The sequence below is a fragment of the Diadema antillarum genome, unplaced genomic scaffold, assembly GCF_040938485.1.
Source record: "Diadema antillarum isolate AM-2024a unplaced genomic scaffold, OU_Dant_1.0 seq00000069_RagTag, whole genome shotgun sequence".
NCBI lineage: Eukaryota > Metazoa > Echinodermata > Echinoidea > Diadematoida > Diadematidae > Diadema > Diadema antillarum.
In genome coordinates this window covers 3,623,261-3,647,806 of record NW_027271168.1, presented here as the reverse complement: position 1 = coordinate 3,647,806, position 24,546 = coordinate 3,623,261, and the positions used below count along the sequence as shown (strand labels likewise).

Below are 24,546 nucleotides of genomic sequence, written 5' to 3'. Positions count from 1 at the left end.
TTTATGTTCGTTTTGAGGTGCACAGTCACATATTGTCATGGGGGAAATAAAACAATCTTGTCGCTTTGGTTATTCACTTTAATTTCTGGGTCTCAGTTTCTCATCACAGGGTAAGTCCCTTTATCACAAAGAGCAAGACTTTGTGGACCTATAATTTGGCTAAAATCATCTAAAGAACCAGGGGCCCATTTTGAAAAGAGTTTCAATTGATCTTACGCTCGATTCATCAAGTGTAACTCAGTGATTCAAGCGTAAAATCAATCTTATGCCCAATCTTTATGAAACAGGCCCCAGATATGACGGCATACTATGAAGTACACCAGTAGCCTCAGATAGATAAGAAACTAATGCCTCAAGAACTTACATGTGGTACCAAAAAAAAAAAAAAATGCTAAACCACAACTACTGATTGATTTCATTGCAATCAAGAGTGCACCAATAAAAGCAGCATTTTATTCATGTATGTGAAAGTATGACTGGAGAAATGCCCATATTTGACATGCTCTGCTTGAGTCAATCATGAAGCTAAATTTCTAGAATGCCCTCTGTCAGATAAATGTTTGTTTTTATTTGTGATCCCAAAATCAATTGGTCCAAAAGCAAATGGAAACTAATTTGCACCCACTATCACATAAATAGAGCATTGCAAATAAATGGAGTACATACACCACTCATTCATCTGAGCGGATCACAAACCGTATGCATGTTCGACATATCCATCATGGATATGGAGCAGTCTCCTTGCTTTTGTAAAGTTCTAGTGACCAAAGTCTCATTGTGCCACCAGAAATGCACACAGGAAGATTTTGACAATAATGAAAGATAGTGTTAATTCTGAACTGATACAAACGCACACAGAAAATGACATCTCTTCACTTTGTGCAAATTCCAAGACCATGGATGTGGTGAGCCGTGAGAGCACAAGTGTGTTGCTTAGCATACACTGACTTCTTTACATATCTTTTGGTTGAGGTTACCTTGATTTTCCTTAATACAATGTAAATAGATATATAAGATTTTAATGCTATGTACACATACACCTGGTAACGTTTTGCTAAAAATAGATTGTTACATTCGTTTCACAAGTCTTACAAAAAAAAAAAGTTACATATTTGATGTAATTAATTGTAATGTTCCTCTCATTCCTCCTAAACAGACAACAGATTGATTTTTCAAACACTGAAATCTTCTATTTTTATGAATGCAAATTGAAATAATTTTTTGGATTTCGAGAATGAAAACCTTTATACCTCTCTGTCACCATCACACATACATTCAATCTTAGACTGGCTGAATGCACACAAGTATAATAAATGTGTGTAGCCAAGCCATTGTTATTGACACATTTATTTCCACAATACTTTTGCAGTTTCTTGAAATGTTATTAATATCATTTGTAGTATATGTATTTTGAAACTCTCTTGGGATTATTAGAATTATTGTAAAGCCATAGACTTTAATGTACCAAGCGCTATACAAGCAGAATGTCTGTATTATTATCATAACTATAGGTCTCAAGTCAAAGTCTATCTTGTGTGTGTACATAAATAGCTGTACAAGGGAGTAAAAAGGGAAATGTAGAGCCTTATCTTCATCAATGCAGCCTTCAGAGGACTGGATCTTTCCCACCATGATAGACATAACAGCCTCCCTTCCACATAAGCCTTGAAGAGATCTACATTTGTAAGACTTGTTAGGGTACCAAGGTAAATACATGGAAATCATGTTATAACAAGGAAGCTGGGACTGCTAACTATACCTCGTTGCAAACATTCTAAAAAGAGAACAGTTAAATACAGGAATGGAAATTCAGGACTGCCGAATTTACCTTGTTAACCCGTTGAGGACGAGTCGGGAGTATACTCGGGCAGGGGTCTTTGGGAAATGCGTGTTGTAGCAAAATCAGTCCGTCCTCAACGGGTTAAAAGCAGAACCTCATTGTAAGCAAGCTCGTTATAACAGGGTTTCCCATTGCATCACTATGCAAAGCTGTGTCTACGGCCAACTTCTGTCATTTCAGTGCTTAAACCTGGACCGTTTTTGGCTGTCTGGCCAAAATATATAATTTTAACCCTCAAACCTTGACATCTATTGGCTGGCTGGCCATACTGTCATTTGAATCCACAAACTTTGACCTCTCATGACTGTCTGGTCAACCTCCATCATCTAAATCCTTAAACCTGGACCTTTCTTGGCTGTCTGTGTAAAGTTTTATCTGCAGTGATTGTCCACTTCTTACGCAACATCCTTGAAACTTTGCTGCCAGCTGATGGGATAAAGATGCGTAACATCGAGTGGCAGAACAGAGGTGAGGGGCTGGCTTCTAAATTCGATGCATTCCTAAAAAAATAAATAAATAAATAAATAAAAAAATGTCTTCTTGTAGCATCATCTCATCCACTGAGATTGACTAGACCATTTCAGTGGGAAACTTTTATCTGTTCGGTGTGCAACCATTCAAATATCATATGTAATAAAATGTTTACACACAAACAGATCTGTCTTCCGTTCCAAACTTCAGAGCTATCCAGAAGCTCAATGTGAAAGATCTGATGTGCCTTATTGTAACATTGGTAAGATTTCATAGAAATTGGACATACATAACAAATGTACATTTCCCAAATGGAGCACGTAAGCAGACTCTCAAACATTACAGCCATCAGGTCTCATTGTTTATACCAATTGAAGAAGCATACTTACTTGAAGACTGCATACATGTTTGGGGTTCATCATATGACATCATCACACATAAATTACCTCCACTCTCATTTCAGTAATTCAACCCTGAAAAAAAACAACACAGTATACTCGTAGATTCTTTTTCATACATTTCCTTTTCAAATTACATGTCTTTTTGTATATTTTCTTGATTAGACAATACGCCTCGTATGTTGTAGAATGTGGCAGCTGTGTTGAAAATCTCATTCTAAACAGGCTTTTTATCTCAATAAGAATGAGTCTATTCTAAAAACACATCATACTTCTCATATTTGAGCTTCCATTCTTTCGTGCTGCCACTTACTAGCCCATAATCACACTCAAATGTGTGAATTACTGATGATAAAAACAGCAATTAATACCTTTGCATTTACAAGATATACATTAGTCTAGCTTGGGAGGAAACTAATTGAAAGATGAAACCCCCTTTCACTTTCAGCCAGGTAATTCAACACATTAAATAGAAAATGTATCTATTTTATCATTTCCTGCCTCCTATGTATAATTGTTTATCCTATCAGGAAGTTAAAAGGGAGAGCACATCATACAAATTCCTGATTAATTGACCAATGCTTGCAAATAGCTCATTACACAGTCTGTGTAGCTGCAGGCCTGAAATGCAATAAAATGCACTCGCTTTGTTTTGTTTTCAAAGCCCTCATACCTGTAATTGTATAAATTGTACTGTTGCTGAAACCAGTCAATAAAAATGCATATTGCAAGCTAGCCAATATTTGGATGCTCTTTTTTCTGTTTGTTCTTAATGTAGCCCTGTTTCGTAAGACCTACAATATTTCACGGAACTCAATCTACAGACAGCTTTTAGAAACTGTTTGAAATGCCATCTCTTTTCCTGCCACTGGAAAACAGTGAAAATATTCACTGAATCATCTTTTTAACACCACTTCAAACCTACTACATCTTACTGGTATTGAAAGCGATTGAAAGCTAAAGCGATAAAGCTATATGAAAAAGATACCACTGTTTCCATGGATAAAGTGTAAAACCCAAGACTGCTGCTATGACGACATGTGAACAGCTAACCTCAGATTGGTTTTAATAAAATATTCCCTCTGGCTTACCCTACAACCTACAACATCCTGTATCATTTGAAATGTGGCCACAGACAACACCGCCACAAAGGTACGGTTACAAAAAGGATAATTGGTGACATATACACAGGGGCGGATCCAGGAATTCCGTAAAGAGGGGGCGCATTTACAAAATAAAAGGGGGGTCACACGCACCCCTCCCCCTTTTTTTTCTTTTTATTTCTTTTGTTTCGACAAAAAATAAAAGGGGGGCGTGCGCCGGTTGCGGTTCTCCCTGGATCCGCCCTGTATACAGCTGCTGTCACACTGAAGTTTAAGTTCTCAAAGTTCATGTCCTGAAAGTTTTGCTAGTGAGACTGCAAACTTCTAACAATTTTCTCCTGAAATTCCCTTTAAAATCTAGGGAAATTTCATGACCTCCCACAACTCTCCATAAAGTTTGTGCAGTATCTGAATGTATGCAGCTGAAACTTTGCAAAGTTTGTCACTTGCCCAGCCCAATTCCATTTTTTTGGTGCCCTTGCAGCCATCAGACAGCACACAAATTTCTCCTTTGTTGCGAATGTGTATCAGACACCCAAACTTTGAGAATTTATTGAGAACAGTAACTTTGAGAAGATGGGCCGCCAGCGCGAACTTCATGAAGACTTCTCAAAGGTAAACTTAGAGAAGTTTTGCCAGTGTGACAGTGTTTCTATGGTCAACACTAAAAATGCACATTAACTTTACCCTTTGGATGGTCATCACATGGGAGATGCGTTGCAAAGCTACTGAATGCACAGTATATTTTGCAGAGCTTTTATTTCTGTGAATTTTGCGAGTCAACTGATATTTGCAAAAATAAATTGCCTCGTCTAACACAAATGCATTTGTATGTCATCTGTAAGGTGGGAAGAAATTCCCCAAATTTTCTCTTGAAAACTGAGAAAACTTTTGTATTCATGATTCTAAATTGCGAATGAAACTACTGATGAAATTGTCTCACAAGTTCGAATTTGCCAAATATCATACTAAAAAAGATATACGCATCAACCACTTCACTGACCTTCTGCTTGTCATCCTACGACCCCCATGCACATCTATCAAAATAAAAGATGACGGGGAAAAAAGGTGCTACAAAAAGAAGAAGAGAGTTGGCTTAATGCAAGTTAAACGAATCCAGTGATAATATCATACAGTCACACACTTAGTCCATTGTGATACTATTGGGAGTAACAGTATTATATTATCTCTTTTCACATACAGCGAGTCTTTTGGACATTTGTGCGGATTGGTCAAGAAACCCAACAATGGAAGTGCTGATTAGTGAAGCAAAGGTTTGAGGTGATTGACATGAAAATTAACTTTTTAGTCACAACCTAGGGTAGAGCTATTCTTTGGTCTGAAAATTGAATTTTAGAATGAAAAGAATGTCTTCAAGTACACTCATCACCATTCCATACCTTTCCATCAATTTTCGTATTACATAATTTGATGAATATTGATTAAAACGGCAGTTACAGAACTGCTTTGATTCTGTAAGTGACACTGCATGCATATGTGTACACTTGTGGAACTGTGGTGATATCATCAAATGGTACAGACATATTTGCTTCAAAATTGGGTATATGTCAGTATGTTCCATGCAGTTTGCTCAATTTCCTGGAATGCGGCTTTTCCACTGCTGCGCTATTGTTTTTGTGATTATTCTTACCTTTGGTAGACAAATTGAAGACATAAGTCTTCCTTAATTATTCTCCAACATTCATAAGCCTTTGCGAAGGTTTACGTTCAAATGGGTAGTATAGTGGTATAATAGTGGAATTGCATAGCAACCTACGATTACAACATAACCCGATGCACTGCAGGAAAGATACACTTTGAGTTGAGTCCATCCGCTAACTTTTGCTTCTTGATTAAGAATGTCTTTTATCTGATTAAACAGAATTGATCACAAGATAGCGTAACACTTTGAATGCCCAGTCCAACAACCAGGATCAACTTTGACATGGCTTCTATGAGGTTATCTCTGAACTTCATGAAGATAAAAGACAACATCGGCGCAGAAGAAACATAGCCGCGTGCAACAGAGCATCGTCTGGACGAACAGTATGTATAAGAAGCAATCTTTGTGTTGTGTTCTACGAGTGGTCCAATGCAAGCGACGCAGCCACTCCGCAGAAGTAAACATGCTTCTTGTCTCCTGATCACACACACTGGCACAAAAGTACACTTCACCAGTCTGATGCAAGGCAGGTCCTTGTGGATGTGGGGATGCTCACCGGTGATCGTTTCCATGGCGATACTGCTGATGCGCAACAAGAGGCTTTGTAGAAGATGTGTTCAAGAGGATGAAAGTGGATAGTAAAGCCATGGGTAGGTCTCCACTACTGGAACTGGAATTACATGTTCAGGTTGGGAGGAGGTTTATTTTCTTTACTCTTGAACATTTCTAGGAGGAGGTTCAAGTTTTTGAATGCATTCCTCTTAGAGAATTGTGCACTCCTTGTCTTTGTGTTGTGGATTCCCATCAATTAACTGCAGCACTGCCTTGAAGATGTCCTCAACGCTCTGTATGGATAAAAGATCACCCACACATTCAGGATTAAGAGTTACATCATATAGTTATTTATTTGTACGGCAAACAATGAATTATCAGTATTTCATTACAATATGAACAGCGAACAGATCCTATATCTAAAATGAAGAATCTGAAAGCATAATGTGTTGTTCAATTGAGACTTGGTAGTAAGCATGCATAGTTTGGCATGCTATCAAAATGTAGTCAAGACAGAGTCACAAATAGCATGTGACATTGCAATATTTTGCAACCTTTTTAAAATATGCACATGAAAGCAGACTACTAATTATGCCATACCACTGCAGAGAACTGAGGTTCTGAACAAGCTGAGGGTGATATCATTTTTTTTGAAAAGCACAACATTCTTTATTTAAAAAATGTCAAATAATATTCATTGGTGTACTCCACTTCTATTCCTGAAGCGCTGTCCCTGTTAAGTAGTGGGTAGCTAAGGTAGAACATTACGTGATGATCAATCGTACCCTCAGGGTAGAATTTCCCAACAAGCTGAATGCAGTTCACTCTCGCGAAGAAGATGAATGGATACTGCTATGGCCCAGTTGGTATTCAATTATTAAACATTACAAAGCAACCACAATTGAACATGTTCTTAAATACAATACTGTCTGTGTACCTTTTTGGCTAATAGTTTGTATTTTTGTCATTACCCAACCGAAATTGTGTGATCACAGAGTCATTTCACACATTTCATTATACGCAATGCATTATCCAAGTGCGTCCATTTTAGAACAATAATCAACAGTTTCTGCAGGTGTATGGAAACTATTTCCCCTTTTATACTGCCCACGACTTTTAGCTCGCTTCTGAAGTGAACCAACTTTAGCTCGGGCTAAGTCGTTTTATACTTCCATTCTCAACCACCCAAAGTTACGTGCGAGACCGACCTATCGCCCCCCCCCCCCCCCCCAATCAGCCTGCTGTCCTTCCCACGAGTGCGAAAATTCAGTGACAATATTCATATTTACTTACGAGTACGAATTCAGTTCCATTGTTACATTACTCGCGAAATTCAACCAGTCATATATAATGTACATACTGCGCCGGTCTATTTTTTTTTCTCACGATTTAATCATGTCGTTTGCTAGTTCAAAGAGTTCACTGAGAGTTTTACCGAAAAGCGAACAGTGACAGCATAAAATACTATTAATACATATCAGTGCATGCAATGTGTAATACACAGCACGCCGGTGGCAACAGTACAGCAGTAAACGTACATACTGGCAACCCGGAAGCACTGTACACGCTTTCCGGTCACGGGTCAGTGAATTTAGCCCGAGCTAAACTTGCGTACCTATTAAGTATACTGATGTTAGCTCGGACCTGAAGCGGACCTGATCCATCCCCCTAGAGCAGGCTAACTTTAGCTCGGGCTAACTATTTTTCGTCCTTTTATAGTGAGAGTTAGCTCGCTTCAGGTATGCACCAGAAGTGAGCTAACGCCCAGTATAACAAGGGTATGTGTCTTACTTCTAAAGATGAACAAACATTGGTTTACAATGTGCATGGGGAGGAAAGACAGGGCCTCATCTAACTGTTACCTCATTCTGCTTGGCTGAAGATTCCACAAAGGTGGCACCCCATGAATCAGCTAGCTGCTTTCCCTGTTGTGTGCTTATACTCCTTAAATGACATCATGAGGAGACAGAGAAAAAATGGAGAAAAAAATTACATTAGTTTGGGTGTCTAAAATGTTCAAAGGTAAGAATAGAAGCCCATAGAATATACTGTGTGTATTCACATTAGAATCCCGACAGCAATGACCAAACCCTCCTTTTAATTCAAGTCTCTTGTTAACACTTCCCTTTTCTGTAGGAAATATCATCACATGTTCATTTACTCTGGAGAAATTGATTGTGAGACCAACCACAACACATGCTACCAAATACCAGGCTAATAGTCTCATTAAAATTAGTTTCTCCAGACCATTATAGCTATAAAAAAAAAAAAACCCACACAGACAAATATCAAGATATCAATCTATAATGACATTTTCTTTTGATACCCTCCCACAGGAATGTGAAATAATGCAGCAAGTCCTGAAAATGACCACCCACCAAAAATTACATGATAGACTTGACATCCTCATATCCATACACTTCCTACATATTCAGAGTTTCATTTTCGGCTTCTCTCCCTCTCAATATGCAAATAATAACACAAAGAATCAATAAAAAGAGAAAAAAAAAAAACCTTGACTAAACTTTCTACTAGCAAATGGCTTATTTATGTAGATACTCGCCAGTTCATACTTCTCTACCATGTCAAGAGATGCATTACTACATGTGACAAGGCAAAAGCAGATATATGTGTCATATTCTTGTGTTTGTATGACACTTAACCCGTTGAGGACGAGTCCCGAGTATACTTGGGCAGGTGTCTACGGGAAATGCGTGTTGCAACGGGTTAACATGCATCTAATGAAATGTGTAATGGACATACATAGCATAGAGGAATTCAATACGCAGTGTGAGAATCAAATAGTGAAACATACACTAGCTGTATATCATGATCTATCATCGGTTTTGTTCTTGCCGACATTACCACATTCTATCTACAACATTCTTTGTACTGTGGAATTAATGACAGTTAGCAGTCCTGTTATCTTGTTATCCTTATGATGGCCTCTGTACATACATCAGCAGCTTTGCCGGTATTGTATACTGAATGTGGTGGGTGGGGGACTGCCCACAATGTCGATTTCACACAGTCGAACACCTGCCGAGCTTTGGTAGATTGAGTATTCTAACCATAAAGACTTATCATGCAATGAATTAACTCGTAGTCTTGTCCTTGCTGTTCTAGTTTAGCTCATTGCTGCCAATTACGATTTCAAAATAATGCATATTTTTGCAGTCCTTGATTACAAATTGTATGTACATACTTGGGCAGTAAACCATCATTCAACTCGCCCCATTTTGACTCAACTCAGGTATATTTCAAACAAATGACTCATGAGACACAGCTCCGTGCCTACAGCTTGTGTTGCTATAGATTACGTTATCCTTCACTGTTGGATCCTTCGACTTCACTATAAAATAAAGGACCTTTCTGGCTAATAATATATAAATAAATATCTCAAATATGAACATATGATATATTTCTTGAATGTTGTGTAGGTATACGTGGTGCGAGAATACAGACTAATAGCATGTTGCACTATTCAACATTGGTCATGCTTTCGCATATTCCACCACACATATTATATTTTTACACCATGCATATTGTTGTGACATTTCTAATGTTGTCAGTTAATGTATCTAAGAAAACAAAACAAAACAAAACATAATGGTCCTGTCAAAGTGGTTATTTTTGCACATATTCTGCAACACGAATCCAACATGAAAAATAAAAGTGTGCAAAACATTTGCTTATTGTTTTTTTTTTGTTGTTGTTGCAGTTTTTTCAATTTGCAGCTTTTCACATAATTTCCTAGTCCTGCATTGCAAGTAAATATGTCGTAATGTGGGCCATTTACCTTTAACCTTAGTATGTGCTGCCAAAGCCATCAACCAGAATTAATCAAGAACTACTCATGCAAAAATATCCAATTTTACAATAAAAGAAGCTTACCTCTCCATGTGAAGATCTGTCTTGTTTCCGACTAACACTAGAGAACGCTGTATCCACAGAAAACAAGATAAAACAGAGCAGAAAAACAGACATGAGGCTCTGTGGGACGACATGAATAGGAAAGTGGACAATGAATACCAGTACATTTTGACACCTTCTTCTATAACCTTTCTCTAAGTTAGCATGGTACAACTGTATCTGAAAATGTCTTGTGACAGCTTAGATGTGTTTGATGTCAAAGATGTATTAAAAGCATCTGTTACATTTCATGCTTGTATCGAATACTCTGTCCCATGTCCATTTGTCAGAATAAATTTCTCTAAACTTGATTCGATTTCACAAATTTGCCATTAAAAAAAAAAATCCATGTCACATGACAAATTAAAGGACAGATCAGATCTGGACAGCTAAGCAGGTGTCAAAATGAAGACAGACAGTATCCTATTTAAACAATGAGAAATTATACCCTGAAATCATACTGTAGTCAATCTCAATAAATTTCTAACATAAGTTTACAATTGAAAACACAAATCTTTTAAATATTTTCTACAATGTAGCACTTAAAACATAATTGTAACACACAGAACATTTCCTTGTTTAAGATATCTAATTCAGTGATGCTTAGTTTACCTAGATTAGTTTAGATAAGTTTAGTTTAGTTTCATATCAGACTGTTTGGCATTAGTCTCTTACTATAGTCTGACTCAGTTCTCCCATGGTTTTTCATTAATCTCTCTATTCTACAATTAGTATATTGTTTCATCAAGCATATTCACTTGTGTCATTGCAGTTATTTTGCAAAGCGCATGGGAATCCTAATCAATAAAGTTCATCACCATTGCAGACGTTTGATGCTTTAAAACTTTATTATCAAAGTCCCCTGTGCCCTCAGTTTCAAATTTTCAGCTAGTCTGATGTTCATTTAAAATGACACACATTGTAAATGTAATTCACTGTTGATAATCTTCCCCAATGACGTATAAAGAGACTAAAACACCTGCAGTGTCTAAAAGTGGTCTCACTAGGAAAAAGTTTACGTCATCAAGCCACTATCACCCTCCAACCATGAATTGTACGTTGTCATGTGCTGACCATGTGGCTAATATCACTGGAAGCTTCAGGAAGCTTATTACTTTGTTACAGTGCCATTGTCTTCAAACTCTTCCTTTTGCAGGCAAACACATCCTCTGACTTGCTATCTTTGCGGAGTAGCATAAATGTCATAAAATCAACTCCCACTGGAAGACAATGATGTAATGTTTCTTTTCCCCTCTGTGTAACTATGACCTTCTGAAAGTACTGTGGCATTGCTACACCCTAGCAGTCTGTCAAACTTACTCTGAGGTCAATTCATCAAATAGAATAGAATCTAGAACAGGAGCAAGTTTGTTGGCATGTATGGCCGAGTGTATGAGCACATACAGGGCATGGATGCCAATGATAACCAAATATGAGAAGCACCACCATGTGCTAAAGCCAACAGAGTTGTAGGATTTCTAAGGCGAAACCTTCATGACTGTAACAAGAGAATTAAAGATACGACATATAAGACTCTTGTTAGACCATTACTAGATTATTGTTCTACAGTCTGGGACCCCCACACTCAGACTCTGGTAGACAGACTGGAAGCAGTGCAGAACAGCGCAGCGCGTTTTGTTAGAGGTGATTACTCTAGACACAGTAGTGTTACTAAAATGAAGCGTGAGCTGGGCTGGGAGCTGCTGAAACATCGACGCAGAGTAGGCCGCATCACCACATTCCGCGAAGCGCTTGCGGGTCGCCTATCCATCCCAGTTCGAAAAGCCCTGCGTCCGGTCTGAAGGGTTCTCCGGAAATCATCCACTACAAGCTTCATCCCAATCGCCACGAACAAAAACTGTTATAAATACTCGTTCATTCCAAGAACAATCATAGACTGGAACTCACTCCCATCAACAGTTTCCAACATCGCAAGCAAGGCCTCTTTTAAAGCAGCAACCCTACAATACATTCAGGAGCAAAGCAACTAAACCCCACACTTCTCTCTCCGCGCAACTTTAACACCAGCGCACCCCCCTGTCTGGTTGGCCCCTACTAAGGGGTGTTGGACAGTATACACGAAGAAGAAGAGAAGAAGAAAAGCAATCAGGAAGATATTCATGCGTTACTTAAATCTCAATAGGCAATTAAAATTACTGAATCAGAGAAGCTATTACATTCTTTTGTAAGGACATAAAGAATAAATAGTAACACTTTCGGGGAGCTTCCCATAGAACCAAGGTTACTTGATAGGTGTGATAGGGTTAAGAAAGGCAATATGCTGATCCAATAGGAATAACTATGGTGTGTGCTCTGAAGAAATTTTCCCCTTTCACAGCTGTGACAGTTTCATGAATATCAAGGGCCCAGAAAACCATAAAATGTCATCATACTTTAATGACTGCTTTCAGTTCTAATTTATCAAGGACATTTCTCAGTAACACAGTCACCACTGCTTAAATGGGACTCTGATAATACAAGAGTGGAATTTTGATTACCAGGTAGACAATATGGCACCCAGTCTAATGGAAATTATTTTTACCCTTGAAAAGGACACATTAGTCATCAAATGTTTGTACAAAGGAAAAACTTTGCACAATTGTTTATTCTTCTTTTTCCTTTGCACGGAAGGGAGAAATTTGATTAAAATATACAACAAAATATAGCTTTTTGGCATAAAATGGGAAGACACACAAACCAAAACTTTAACCTCTAATAAAAACTATGAATACAAAAGTACAATTGTATGTTCAACTCTAGCTCAGGATTTGTCCCCCCCCCCCCCCCCCCCCCCCACATACACACTGCATGTAGTCAAGCAGTATGCTAAGCCTAGCCTAACCTGCCATAAGCCAGAAAAAAAATTGTCTTCAACAAATTACATGTACAGATACATGTTGTCTGTATGATATATCTTTCTGATATAATATTCATGTGTGTGTAAGTTACTGTGCAATATGTAGGCCCACATACTAAACTTAAGGTAGTACACAGATGACTCAATATCTGATGGCCAATTAATTTGGACTAACTCTAACCGACTTGTTTCCAAGTCATCCTGATTGAACAGTGGTAACTAGGAGGGAGGAGGAAGATGAGGAAGAGGAAGAGGAGGAAGAGGAGGACGAGGAAGAGGAAGAGGAGGAAGAGGAGGAGGAGGAAGAGGAAGAGGAGGAGGAGGAGGAAGAAGAAGAGGGGGAAGAGGAGGAGGGGAGGAGGAGGAGAAAGAGGAGGAGCAGAAGGCTAGGAATATGAAGGAGGAGGAGGAGGAGGAGGGGGAGGAGGAGGAGGAGGAGGAGGAGGGGGAGGAGGAGGGGGAGGAAGAAGGGGAGGAAGAGGAGGAGGGGAGTGGAGGAGGAGGTGGAGGAGGAAAGGGAAGAAGGAATAGTTGAGGGAGGGTTGGGGTAATCAAGATACATTGGGAGGGACAGAGAGTAGGGAGGACTAAAGATAAGAATGAGACATACAATGTAGTCTCATAAGGTATCAAATGAATGATAGTCTCACTGTCTGGAACTGTATAATATGATATTTTTCTTTCACTTTTTTTTTTCTAAAGAAAAACGCCCACCTGATACCCTTGCACATTCATCTTGGAAGTGATACCTAACATCATAGATCTAGGCCCATAAATCTTGCTATATTTTATTCACCATTCCTCTAGCCCTGTAGGTAGTTTGATTCTTTAACAGCATGAGCAATGTGCATACCAACAACTGTCAAAATGAATCTGGGTATTTTTTTTTTACTTTAAAGGGAAGAATTAACCTGGGGAACAGGGGTATTAAGGGAATACATTAACAATCAATATCATGATACTGATAATAAATGAATTATACATTATTTCAAAATGACATTAATATGTTGTGACCCACATGACAGAGTTTGAAAGGATATACCCACACACAACTGCACTCTTGACCTATGCTGGGTTGCAGGAAGGGCACCGCCCACTTTCACAGGAAGTAAAATATGACATTATTGCCTCTCTGCTCTCTTTTCTTTCTTTGCCTCTATGGTTCAACTATAATCCACCAGGACCTTTCCACTAAACAAACCTGCTCAGATTACAAATATTACATTTTTCTCTGCATATTCAAAAGTTTTGCCCGACTAATTTTGTTCATGGAAAAAATAAATGAGCAATGTGAAACACCACTTCCCCAATTGAACCACAATGCCAAATGCAGTATCTGGTGGAAAGAAGAAAATGTCTTGAGTTTGGAAACAAAACTCATTTCACCCAGCCCCCCCCCCCACCTCCACCCCCCCCCCCCCCCCCCCCCCCTTGCCATCATAAGCAAATATTTTTAGTTGACTGAGTGAAGTCCTACAAACCTTCTGCACAATTGCAATTGTGTACCTGGCCTCCATAGGGGCCTTCTCAATAGTGAGTGAGGTGGGAACAATTTTCTTCTCTCTCTCTTTATTTTTTGTGTGTTTTTTTTCCATCTGACCATTTCAGAGTAAACATAATATGTGACCATGCATCACAAAACCGACAAGAAGTTGCACCCCTTGATTTTACGTGAGGACTCCAAAAAGGTGAAATGGGTCAACCGAATCAATCTTGAATTTTGTGAAATCCATTGCACACTCTTCAATTTCAAGTCTAATAACTTTTGAAAGGATGACACTACTGCTTTGAAAGTTGGCATAAATCATGAACAGAATGTGTTATTAAAGAGAGCATGCCTAATTTCAGCTTAATCTGATGATCCCTGCACTGTTGTTGCTCCGGCAGTTTACATCCTGTGTTTTGTCCTTTTTATCGTGTAGCTAGCACGGTTTGGTAAAGATTAAAGTGCTTGAGTAGACTCTGAACTTCACAGCCTCTTTTCTCAGTTCGCACTTTTCCAGAGTGTGTGCTTTCTTTCCAGTATTCAGATAGGTTAGGGGAGTCCATTTGGATTGAGTTATACATCATTTTAAAGCTTAGAGTCTGCTCTTTCAGAATCTGTCTTTATCTGAAAATCCATGTCTGGCAACTTTTTGTTGTTTTTTGATGCAGGGTCACATATAAAGACCAAGTAGAGGGAACAGCATTTTGTAATATGACAGTCTGTCCTTGTATGTCTTCTATTTTAAAAAAAAATGCACTATGCAAACAAACTTGATGCTTGTTTGCATGGCAAGCTATTTATAGCAATGAGTAACATGTTAATGTCTTGTCTTTATGCCCAACGGAGATAACCAAAGTACAGAAGTGGTTGGTTTAAAGTCTGAATATAAAATGAAGTCCATGCTTCTCCTCATACACTTTGATCTCAGTTCTTAACAGGGGAAAACAAAAAATCTGGCCCAAATTGAGGGCTAAATTGAATCATTGTAGCTCAAAGTGTAATATAGTACATGTATCATAAACCTAATTTAATGCCTTAGGGTGGGATTTCACGGAGCACGCGAAGGATTTGCGAAGGACGCGAATGACAAAATCCAACATTCGGAAAAGTTTTTCTCCGAATGCGCTCCGACAATGAAGCCGAAAACTATTCTTGCGCAATTTGTGCGAAGTTTCCACGACGTATGTGCGAATGTCGTGTATATCATTGCTAAAGTAAACGGAAATGCGAACAACGAAAAATTTCAATAATCATGGGATAAAATGTACCAAAGGAGAAGTGGAAGCTGTCTTAAGTTGATTTTTTTTTTCTTTCCTCATTTCTCCTTTCTTTTTCTCTCATTTTTCTATCGTGTGCTTGCCTACATTTTTTACCTAGGACCTATCTCCACTAGTAAAGCATTTGATTTTTTTTTGCAGTTCCTCCAACACATAATCTCTATAGTTCTTAAAATGAAATTTTGCATACTTTAGATCAAAATTAAGTGTATTCTGCGATTTTTGTGTATATCAAACATTTCTTTCTCTTTGCTAGTCTTTAATTTCTTTTGTTACTGTAGTTGTTAATAATTTTGTGATGTTTAGATGAATGCTACGATTTTTATTTGTAGAACACGTATAGGTCATACATCCCCCAAACGTGCGCTAAACGTTCGCGAGAATGTCTCAAAAGGTACGCGAACAGTTTGCAATTACGTCGTAAAATGATCGGAAAAACTTCGCAGATTTCGCGTAACATACGCAAGACATTCTCCAAAGTTTCGGAGTCTGTTTAGGGTTTCACGAACATTTTGCGAACATCGCGCGTGTCTTGCGAAGGTCTTGCGCATATGACGAGGCTTTAAAGACACTTTCGAGAACAATTCACGAGCAAATCACGACCAAGTGTGCGGAAAAGATTCGCAAAAAAATTCAAACTTTTTTGAAATTCTCGCCAGAGTAAAACTGACATTCGCGAACAATTGACGACGCTTCCGAACCCTCACGTTCGTTTGGCGATCTTTTGCAGACTAAAATACGAATGCTGGATTTTGCCATTCGCGTCCTTCGCAAATCGTTCGCGTGCTCCGTGAAATCCCACCCTAATTGATTTCATTCTATAGTATTTTTACAGTGGACCATACCTACAGTATACCATGGAGCTCTGATCTTTAACTCCATGCCTTATGATGCCTATATGCATAGCATCCATTACAGCCATATCACAACATTTTCTTCAAATCCTGTCTCTGGACTGAAATGCTTGCTATGCCATGCATTATGTTTACATTTAGTCAATTTGTACCTAATGTGGGGGTTTAGTGCAAAGCAAGCCAAAGAGTCTTAGGGTGGGATAGCTAAGGTTTTAAATAAGACATTATGGAGTAACCAACTGATTGACTAGCAGAATAACTGTAGAATGAATGAATGAATGAATAAATGAATGAATGAATGAATGAATGAATGAATGAATGAATGAATGAATGAATGAATGAATGGATGAATTGATTAATTAATTAATCAATTAATCAATTAATGTAATGAATGAGTAAATACATAAATATAACAGTATATTAACCCATTGAGGACAGACTGATTTTGCTACAACATGCATTTCCCATAGACACATGCCCGAGTATACTCAGGACTCGTCCTCAATGGTCATAGATAAACACATTAATGACTTAATTAATTCATACCCACTCAAATAAAGATACACTGTGAAAGTTATGTTTCTTTCATCCTAAATACTGCTTTGAATAATATCTCTTTTCAATGAATATAACACACAGATACTTAACATAATGCATAACACATAATGAGAGAGGGCTATGAGTGTCAATGCACTTTTCATTACATCCAGCATTACCAGCACTCAGCTAGGTACTGTTAATTAAGAAGTCAAATGACATGAGATGTTCCAAAGAAGAAGAAGAAGGAGAAGAAATTCCCTTCTTCTGCGGGGGACGTCACCCTCTACCACCCTAGGGCTTCCAATAAGGCTTCCTTCCCACTGCACACAGCTGGAGCTGTGTGAGCTGGCAGAGAGTCTAAAATAGGATGTGAGGTGAATTCAAGCTGACAGGGATCTCACCCGAGAGTCTGCCCCTAGTGATTAATAACAGACAACATCCCCGCAGGCTGTGAGGACCCTGCACTCTCATGATTAGCACATTATGCAGATATTTTCTTTTATGAATGGCAACATCCCTTTAACCTCTTTCCATTATATAAAATCAAATCACCAGGGCGACTCCTTCCTTTCTTGGCATTTTACTATTTCTTATTTTCTCAGTCCATATCAGTGTGTATGTGTGTCTGTCTGTTCATGTGTGTCTGTGTTTCTGTTTGTCTGTCTCTCTGCAAGTCATGTGTGATCGATCTCCTGAATCCAATGAAGAAGTGACATCCTGTATCTATACATGCAACAGAACAGTCAAATTTAGATGAGGCACATCAGCAAAAAGAAACACAAGAATTATGCATGTAATATATATTCACCGTATTCATCTCCATGCTCCATGATAACATGATATACCATAAAGTGTGATATGTCTGACATGTCTGTGTAAGCCTGACATATTGAAGAAACTTCCCTCTTGGCTACTGCCCAATTCAGCCATTCAAAAGTGGTGCTCAATCTTTCATCCTACTGTATGATATGATGTACTTGTTTTGATTTTTTTCTGTTTCTCTTTACCCTAACTAGGCCGGGCTATTTAGGTAGATGATAGAGCTGGGGGGGCCTCCCAGGCCCTCCCCCCCCCCCCCCCCCCCCAGATCTTGGCCGTCGACCGCTGCCACGAAAATTGGCACTCACATTGCCTATGATGTAATCTAAAGTACCATAAAGTTAATTTAAAAAAAAACCCAAACATTTATGCTAAATTATGCTAATTTACGCATAATGATGCATGAAATCAGACAATTTGATATAAATCACTAAATAAAGCTCAAAACAAAGCTCAAAACAAGCACATTTTTGTGTAAATATTCTTTTTGGTGTCCTTAGTCAATGTAAGAGAAAAAAATTGTGCCATCAGAAACAATTTCTTAAGTATTTTATTGTTAAACAGAGTGACTGAATGCAATCATATGTAGTACCTAGGTAATTTGTGACTATTGACTAATAATCCAGTCTGTCTCTGGTTTTCTCCAAGCTGCGTTCCGAACGTGTTGGGTCTATAAACTGTAACATACATTGTAAGTGAACCACTGGCATGCTGATAAAGATGATAACCTTATGACATTGGTTTCACCAGCCTTGCCTTTCACAAGTGAAAGCAATAGAAGTAGTTGTTTTGTTGTGCTGCCCTTTTTAATGTATCGTGATGCTCTAAGTGCTTCACAATGTATCATTAACCCGATCACTGGTATCAAAAATACATCTAGAGTGCACTCAATCCACTCCTATGGGATCACTTAAATTTAATGACATTAATGTCCCCAGACCAAGGATAAAAGATAATATATAGACAACTACTATCCCATTTTTTTTTTTTGTTTTTTTTTAATCATGGTGAAGGGAGAGGGAGGGAGAGTCTCAAAGAGAAAATGTTATTAATAGTGAAAAAAAGATGGTTTATATGGCAATTGTATTACTATTATTATTATCATCATTGTCATTACTATCATTATTACTGTTATGACTATTTTCAGATTTATTATCAGTCTCATTATTACCACAAAAACTACTATTATGATTGCTAGCATCATTAAAATGTCACTTTAGAGTTCCATTAAATCAGTTTATGAATTATTACAGCACACACACACGCCAAAGTGAAAACAAATTAACATTTGCTCTTACAACATCAATCTTCAATACACGAGAACAGGTGATAGGTTTTGAAAAACAGTAACATAATAACTGTGATCCCCACATATTTCTTTCTGTCGTGCATTCAAAACAAAACTAAATCCCTCATCATCAAGAAGTATTCAAACTGGAAAGATATGTGTGATGTTGAGACGAATGGAATATCCCTGAAGCACAAATTTTGCAAGATGATTTTACAATTCACCATCGGTAATCATAAATTCATGAGGTAGCAATAGCTGAAATTTGATCATTAACTTTTTTTTTTTAATCAATAGATGAAGCTTGATGGCAATCAAAAAGAGTGCAAAGAGAATCACTACTGTGATATCAAAATTTTCCTTAAAATAGAGAAGCATGTGAAGAGATTCTGCCTCCAACAACACAAAGTTATATCATAGAAAGAAATCTGCCTATCATTGAGTATCAAACTTACTTGACTTTCCCTGTCATGTCCAGTAGTTTCTCATAGATGATCTGCACTACTTCAAAGCTGCACAAAAGAAACAAGGAAGAAAGAATACAAATAAAATCAAAGCATTACAATATGGAGAGGAGGCTTAGGTAAGACCAGGCAGAGGAGGAGAAGCATTCAGAAATAAGAAGACAACGAAAAAGGAAAAAAGGTATAAATGATGACAAAGAATAAGGGAGAAAGAGAGGGAAAAACAGGAGAAATTAGTAGAAAGGATGACAGATGAATAAACGGGAAAGAAGAATAGAGAAAGAAGACAAGAAATCTAATTCATTGGGAGTATTGTCACTGCTTTAGCAGCTACATTATACATGACACTGTATGGTGAGATGAATCTTATCTGTAGAGTACCAGTGTAGGGTGTCCAATCATTCATAATGTCCTGTAGGGCCATATTACATGTAATGAAACCAAAGAGACACACACTGTACAGCCCATTCCTTCTCAGCAATACTACAGTACACTTGATCAGTTAGGTTGAGAAGTACCAATAGCAAAGAATGTCAATCACTACCAAATGGACTTGTGAGGGCTCTCTTTCACAGATAAGACTACTACCTTTCACAGCTCTACTTTAATATTGTGCTTTGATAACAAACCTTCAAACAAACAAAATTGAAGCTCTTATGAATGAAATACTACAGTGAGATTAAAGGGTGTGTACAGTTCTGGTCGAGGTGAAGATTTAGCTTTTAACGTTTTGTGAGATATTCAGAAACCACTCTATGAGATGTCAAAGAGCATGCAGTTCTACACTGTTAGAAAAAAATCAACAAGGTTGTTTAAAATTTTAAACAACCACAAGTTAACCGGTGAATCGCTCAACTGTTGTTTAAAAATTAAACAACACGTAGTTGTTTAAACTTTTAACCCTTTGTTGTTTAAAAATTCTAAACAACTGTTGTTTAAAAGAAATTTAAACAACTGGGTTGTTTAAAAAAGTTGTTTAAAAATTTAAACAACTGTTGTTTAAAAGTCATTTTATACAACTGGGTTGTTTAAAAAAAGTTGTTTAAAAGTCTAAACAACTGTTGTTTAAATGTAATTTTATACAACTGAGTTGTTTAAAAAAAGTTGTTTAAAACTCTAAACAACTGTTGTTTAAAAGTCATTTTATACAACCGGGTTGTTTAAAAGTAAATTTATACAACTGGGTTGTTTAAAGCAAATATTGAATATTCATGTTTAGAATTTAAACAGTTCTTAATCTCATACTACTGTACAACTCACTTGTATATAAGCACAATAACACAAATGTTTATCTTTTTGGCCAATTATATATTTCAGCACATTTTCACTGTCTATATCACTGACAACATATCATTAGAAAACCTTCAATCGGTCAATCTGTCCATCGATGTGCAAACTTATTACAAATAACAAATTGAGCCAATCAAGAATTGTCTCATCCATTTTCAGAATATATACAGAGTAACAATTCTTCTTATACAGTTAACCTTTGATAAGTCGAAGTTCTCGAGAACCGAGAAAAATGTGTCGACTTGCGCGGATTTAGTAAAAATATGCAGTTTGACTGCAGAGGAAAAATCACGAGCTTTTGTTATGCTTGAGTTAAGTGATTTCCCAGCTGAATTGACCTCGACTCATCTAAACCTTAGTGTATTGTCAAATGTACATTTTGATTCCACTTACATATAAATGAGGCGCTTAACGCCGTAAAAATCACATTTCACAATATTTCAACTAAACTGCAATGGCAAATTGAATTTGAAACATGCAATAATTAAAGAATTGATTATTATGCATAACATGGATGTGTTCAGCTTGAGATTATCTATACCTGTGCCACATTGAATATTTTGTTGCTTCATTTCTCATATTGTGTGGGTGCATGGGGACCATCAGTTGTCCTCAGATGGGTCCAAAAGGGCTAACGGAATGAACAGTACACAGAGAATGTAATTTTTTAGAATGCTTTTACAGTCCAATGCACACCGTACAGACGCATTATCCAGTTTTATAGTGATCATACCCTGACAAGACAAGATAAATCTTGAATGAGTCTTATTTCCTGGAATAATTATCTGATTTTCTTAGAACCACTGGCTTTGTTCTTGAAGTGTTTGTCACTATAACATGCGCTTGGAAATCTCATAAGCGAAGCATACGGGAATGGCCCTCTAAGGATTTGCTTTTCTGTCCCAATACTATACTTTGTTGCCCCACTAAGAAAAAATTACTGAAGGTATTGCACTACACAGCTTCTCTATTAACTAGATCATTTTTAACAATGTTCAATTTGATGTAACAACATTTTGAATCATATCAGTTGCAATGCTTTTGGGGAACATCTCTGCAATAGTAAGTCAGGGGTTATTAGATTATATTTCCTTGACAGTACAATGATGACTGTAAATATACTGCAGATGGAGAAACCATTCACATTAAGAAATAAGTTTTATCTCTTGTGAAAATTCTACTCCATACCTATATTCAGCATATCTCAACAGACCAAATAACATATACAGTACATTGTAATTATAATGAAACTTACTCCTGTTTAGTCATACCTGCTACCATGAACACATACAGTTTTTTTTCCATAACTGGGATGTGCCAAGTACAGCACATCTGTCCAGCAAAGATCATCTTTGTCACTCCTGTGATAGAGATGGCAGTAATGAAGATTACTCTATATACAATGAAATAAATTCATAATGGAAATATACATTCTACGAAACAGTTCATCTTGAATTTTATGAAGGCCACATTCAGTACAGAGTGTCACCTCCATTATGCTCAACAGATATGAGGTTTTAATTTTGCAATTGCTATATTTCTGAAAATTGACTGTCATGCTTCAGTATAAACCTGTGAAGATCTTGCCCAATATTTCATTAAGTCACTACTATGCAAAATACCCTTTTAAATTCATTTCTAGCCCATCTTTATCACAAGTTTTCAAGGGCCAACATTACCCACTAATAGAACAATCTTCTCATGACCTTTGATCTTTCCATGTGACATGTATCCATTACTAATTGAGTTATAAACAAATAAAACATAGATACCAAACCTTTGCTTTGACGAATGACCTAAAAGTCAACTTTGTCAATTAAACTTCTGATGACCATGAAAATCTCATTCTACGCATCTAATCTTCCTGATTTGAAGAGTTCAGGTATGTCCTGATCTCTCTCACAGAATTGGACGTCACTTTACCAGGCATTTTGTACACAACTGTCTCCAAGAACTGCCAGGCAGCAAAACATTGAGCCTGGTACTCTGCATCTAGGACATAATGCACTTTGAATGCACAGTCCACAGCCTTTGTCAAAGTTGGAAACAAGAATCCCTGTCTCTCTACAATAGGGAGTTTTCGCAAGCACAACGCGGCCTGGAGTTAAGCGTGTCGTGTGCGAAATTTGCTTCTGCACAGGATCAAGTCCAAGGAACGTCCTGTCCGGGAGAAAACGAGTACGGTACTTGGCCAAAATAGCGTTTGGTCCCGATGCTGGGCAGGAGTGAGCCAGCCAGTCAGCCAACCAATCAGCAATCTTGTCCCCACGCCTCCGTCCTGCACAGGAAAGCGAAACTGCATAGATATGGGGACGGGAGTCAGAGTACGGGGACTGTCACAAGTGATCGCTTCCTCATATTCTCGGTCTTCGCGTCGTGTAGCCAAAACTTCCCAATGACAAAGGTTTGCAGTGGCTTCTTCCAGGATCCTCCCATCAGCAAGATGAAGGACTGTGGTCTCTGCTTCCTGTCAATTTGTCCAATGTAGAAAGCCAGGTCTGTGCCCTCCTGTAAAATGAAATGAAATTGGAAAAGAAACATGCATAACTATACATCTCGATAAAATCTTGAAATAATCTACGCAGAAGTGTTGGGTTGAGGCATTGGTATAATGAGGTCCATCAGAACAGATATATTTCCCACACCTGTCCAATGTTCAAGGTAGAGTTCATAATAAAGTGCCTGGCCAAATTCTGCAACATTTCATTTGCAAACATATACCCTAAATTGGGTATTTTATGTAGTATATAACATCCATGTATTACATAAAATTCTATTCTTGCAAGGGCTAACCATGACCTCGCTGAATGAATTTTCAACTGTGTGGCCTATGGGAACTTCTGAAAGGCAATTAATTTTATTGCTGGCAAGCCCAGGCAAAAAGTATTATCAAACAAAAACTACTTCTGAATTGCATTTCATTACTTTGGGTAAGTTACTCTTTCCAATACTAGTAGTATAACAATTTTGTCCACTTACATTGTAGGAACATTAAGGAGTATGCGAGGTCTTTTTTCTTTTTGGTATGGGGGGGGGGGGGGAAGACACCCTGTATCACATTGGATGTATATGAGTGGTACATGATATATTTCCAGCATCTTCCTGAATATAATGATACCATAGGTCAAGTGCAATATTTATTGATGAATGGAATATTCCTTATTGGCGACATTTGGGACCAATTTTGCATTTCACGCGAATTTTTTCCCCTTTTCATCAAAATGAAAAGGACATATTGATATTGGACAAGTGTGTGATTGAGCAGTCAGGCACAAAATAAAGTAAATATGTATGTTGACTATGCAATATAAGATTTTTTTTTTCATTAAAAAAATTATTGTGATTCACAGCATACATTAGCAACATAGTAAATTTGCATAAATATGTAGAATCCATGGACTAAACTAACAAATGAAACAGCATAACTGGGAATTTCTGTAACTATGGACCACAGCTTGATGATTTTTATATTTTGTATTGCAATGTCAAAGTCCATCTCATCATTTTAATAAGAGGGCAACACATCACTTGTTTTAGAAGATTAGCCTCCGAACAGTTAGGCACTTACAGGTTGAAAGTCGTAGAATAACTCCAACGACTCCTGGAAGGAGCACTTGCCCCACACCCTCGCAGTCCAGCCTCGGCAAACTAGTGGCAGCATGCTGAATGCAAGCGTCTCTTTTTCCTCTGTGGAGCAAAATGTATGACACAGGGGGAGTATTTTTAATGATA

At 37.7% G+C, this 24,546-nt stretch overlaps 1 protein-coding gene across 1 annotated transcript in view; it reads right to left on the bottom strand.

Annotated features, from left to right (window-relative positions):
* Positions 1-5,489: 5,489 nt before the first annotated feature.
* The window catches only part of LOC139725959 (GTP-binding protein Rheb-like), a 63,679-nt gene continuing 44,622 nt past the window's right edge, over positions 5,490-24,546 (bottom strand). Inside the window, exons 4-8 of the mRNA XM_071637041.1 lie at positions 19,516-19,572; positions 18,477-18,483; positions 9,922-9,968; positions 7,890-7,971; positions 5,490-6,320 (exon numbers count right to left, since the gene is read on the bottom strand). Of these exons, the coding sequence (XP_071493142.1) occupies positions 6,237-6,320; positions 7,890-7,971; positions 9,922-9,968; positions 18,477-18,483; positions 19,516-19,572 (277 nt within the window). The 3' untranslated portion in view covers positions 5,490-6,236. The remainder of the gene's footprint in view (positions 6,321-7,889; positions 7,972-9,921; positions 9,969-18,476; positions 18,484-19,515; positions 19,573-24,546) is intronic.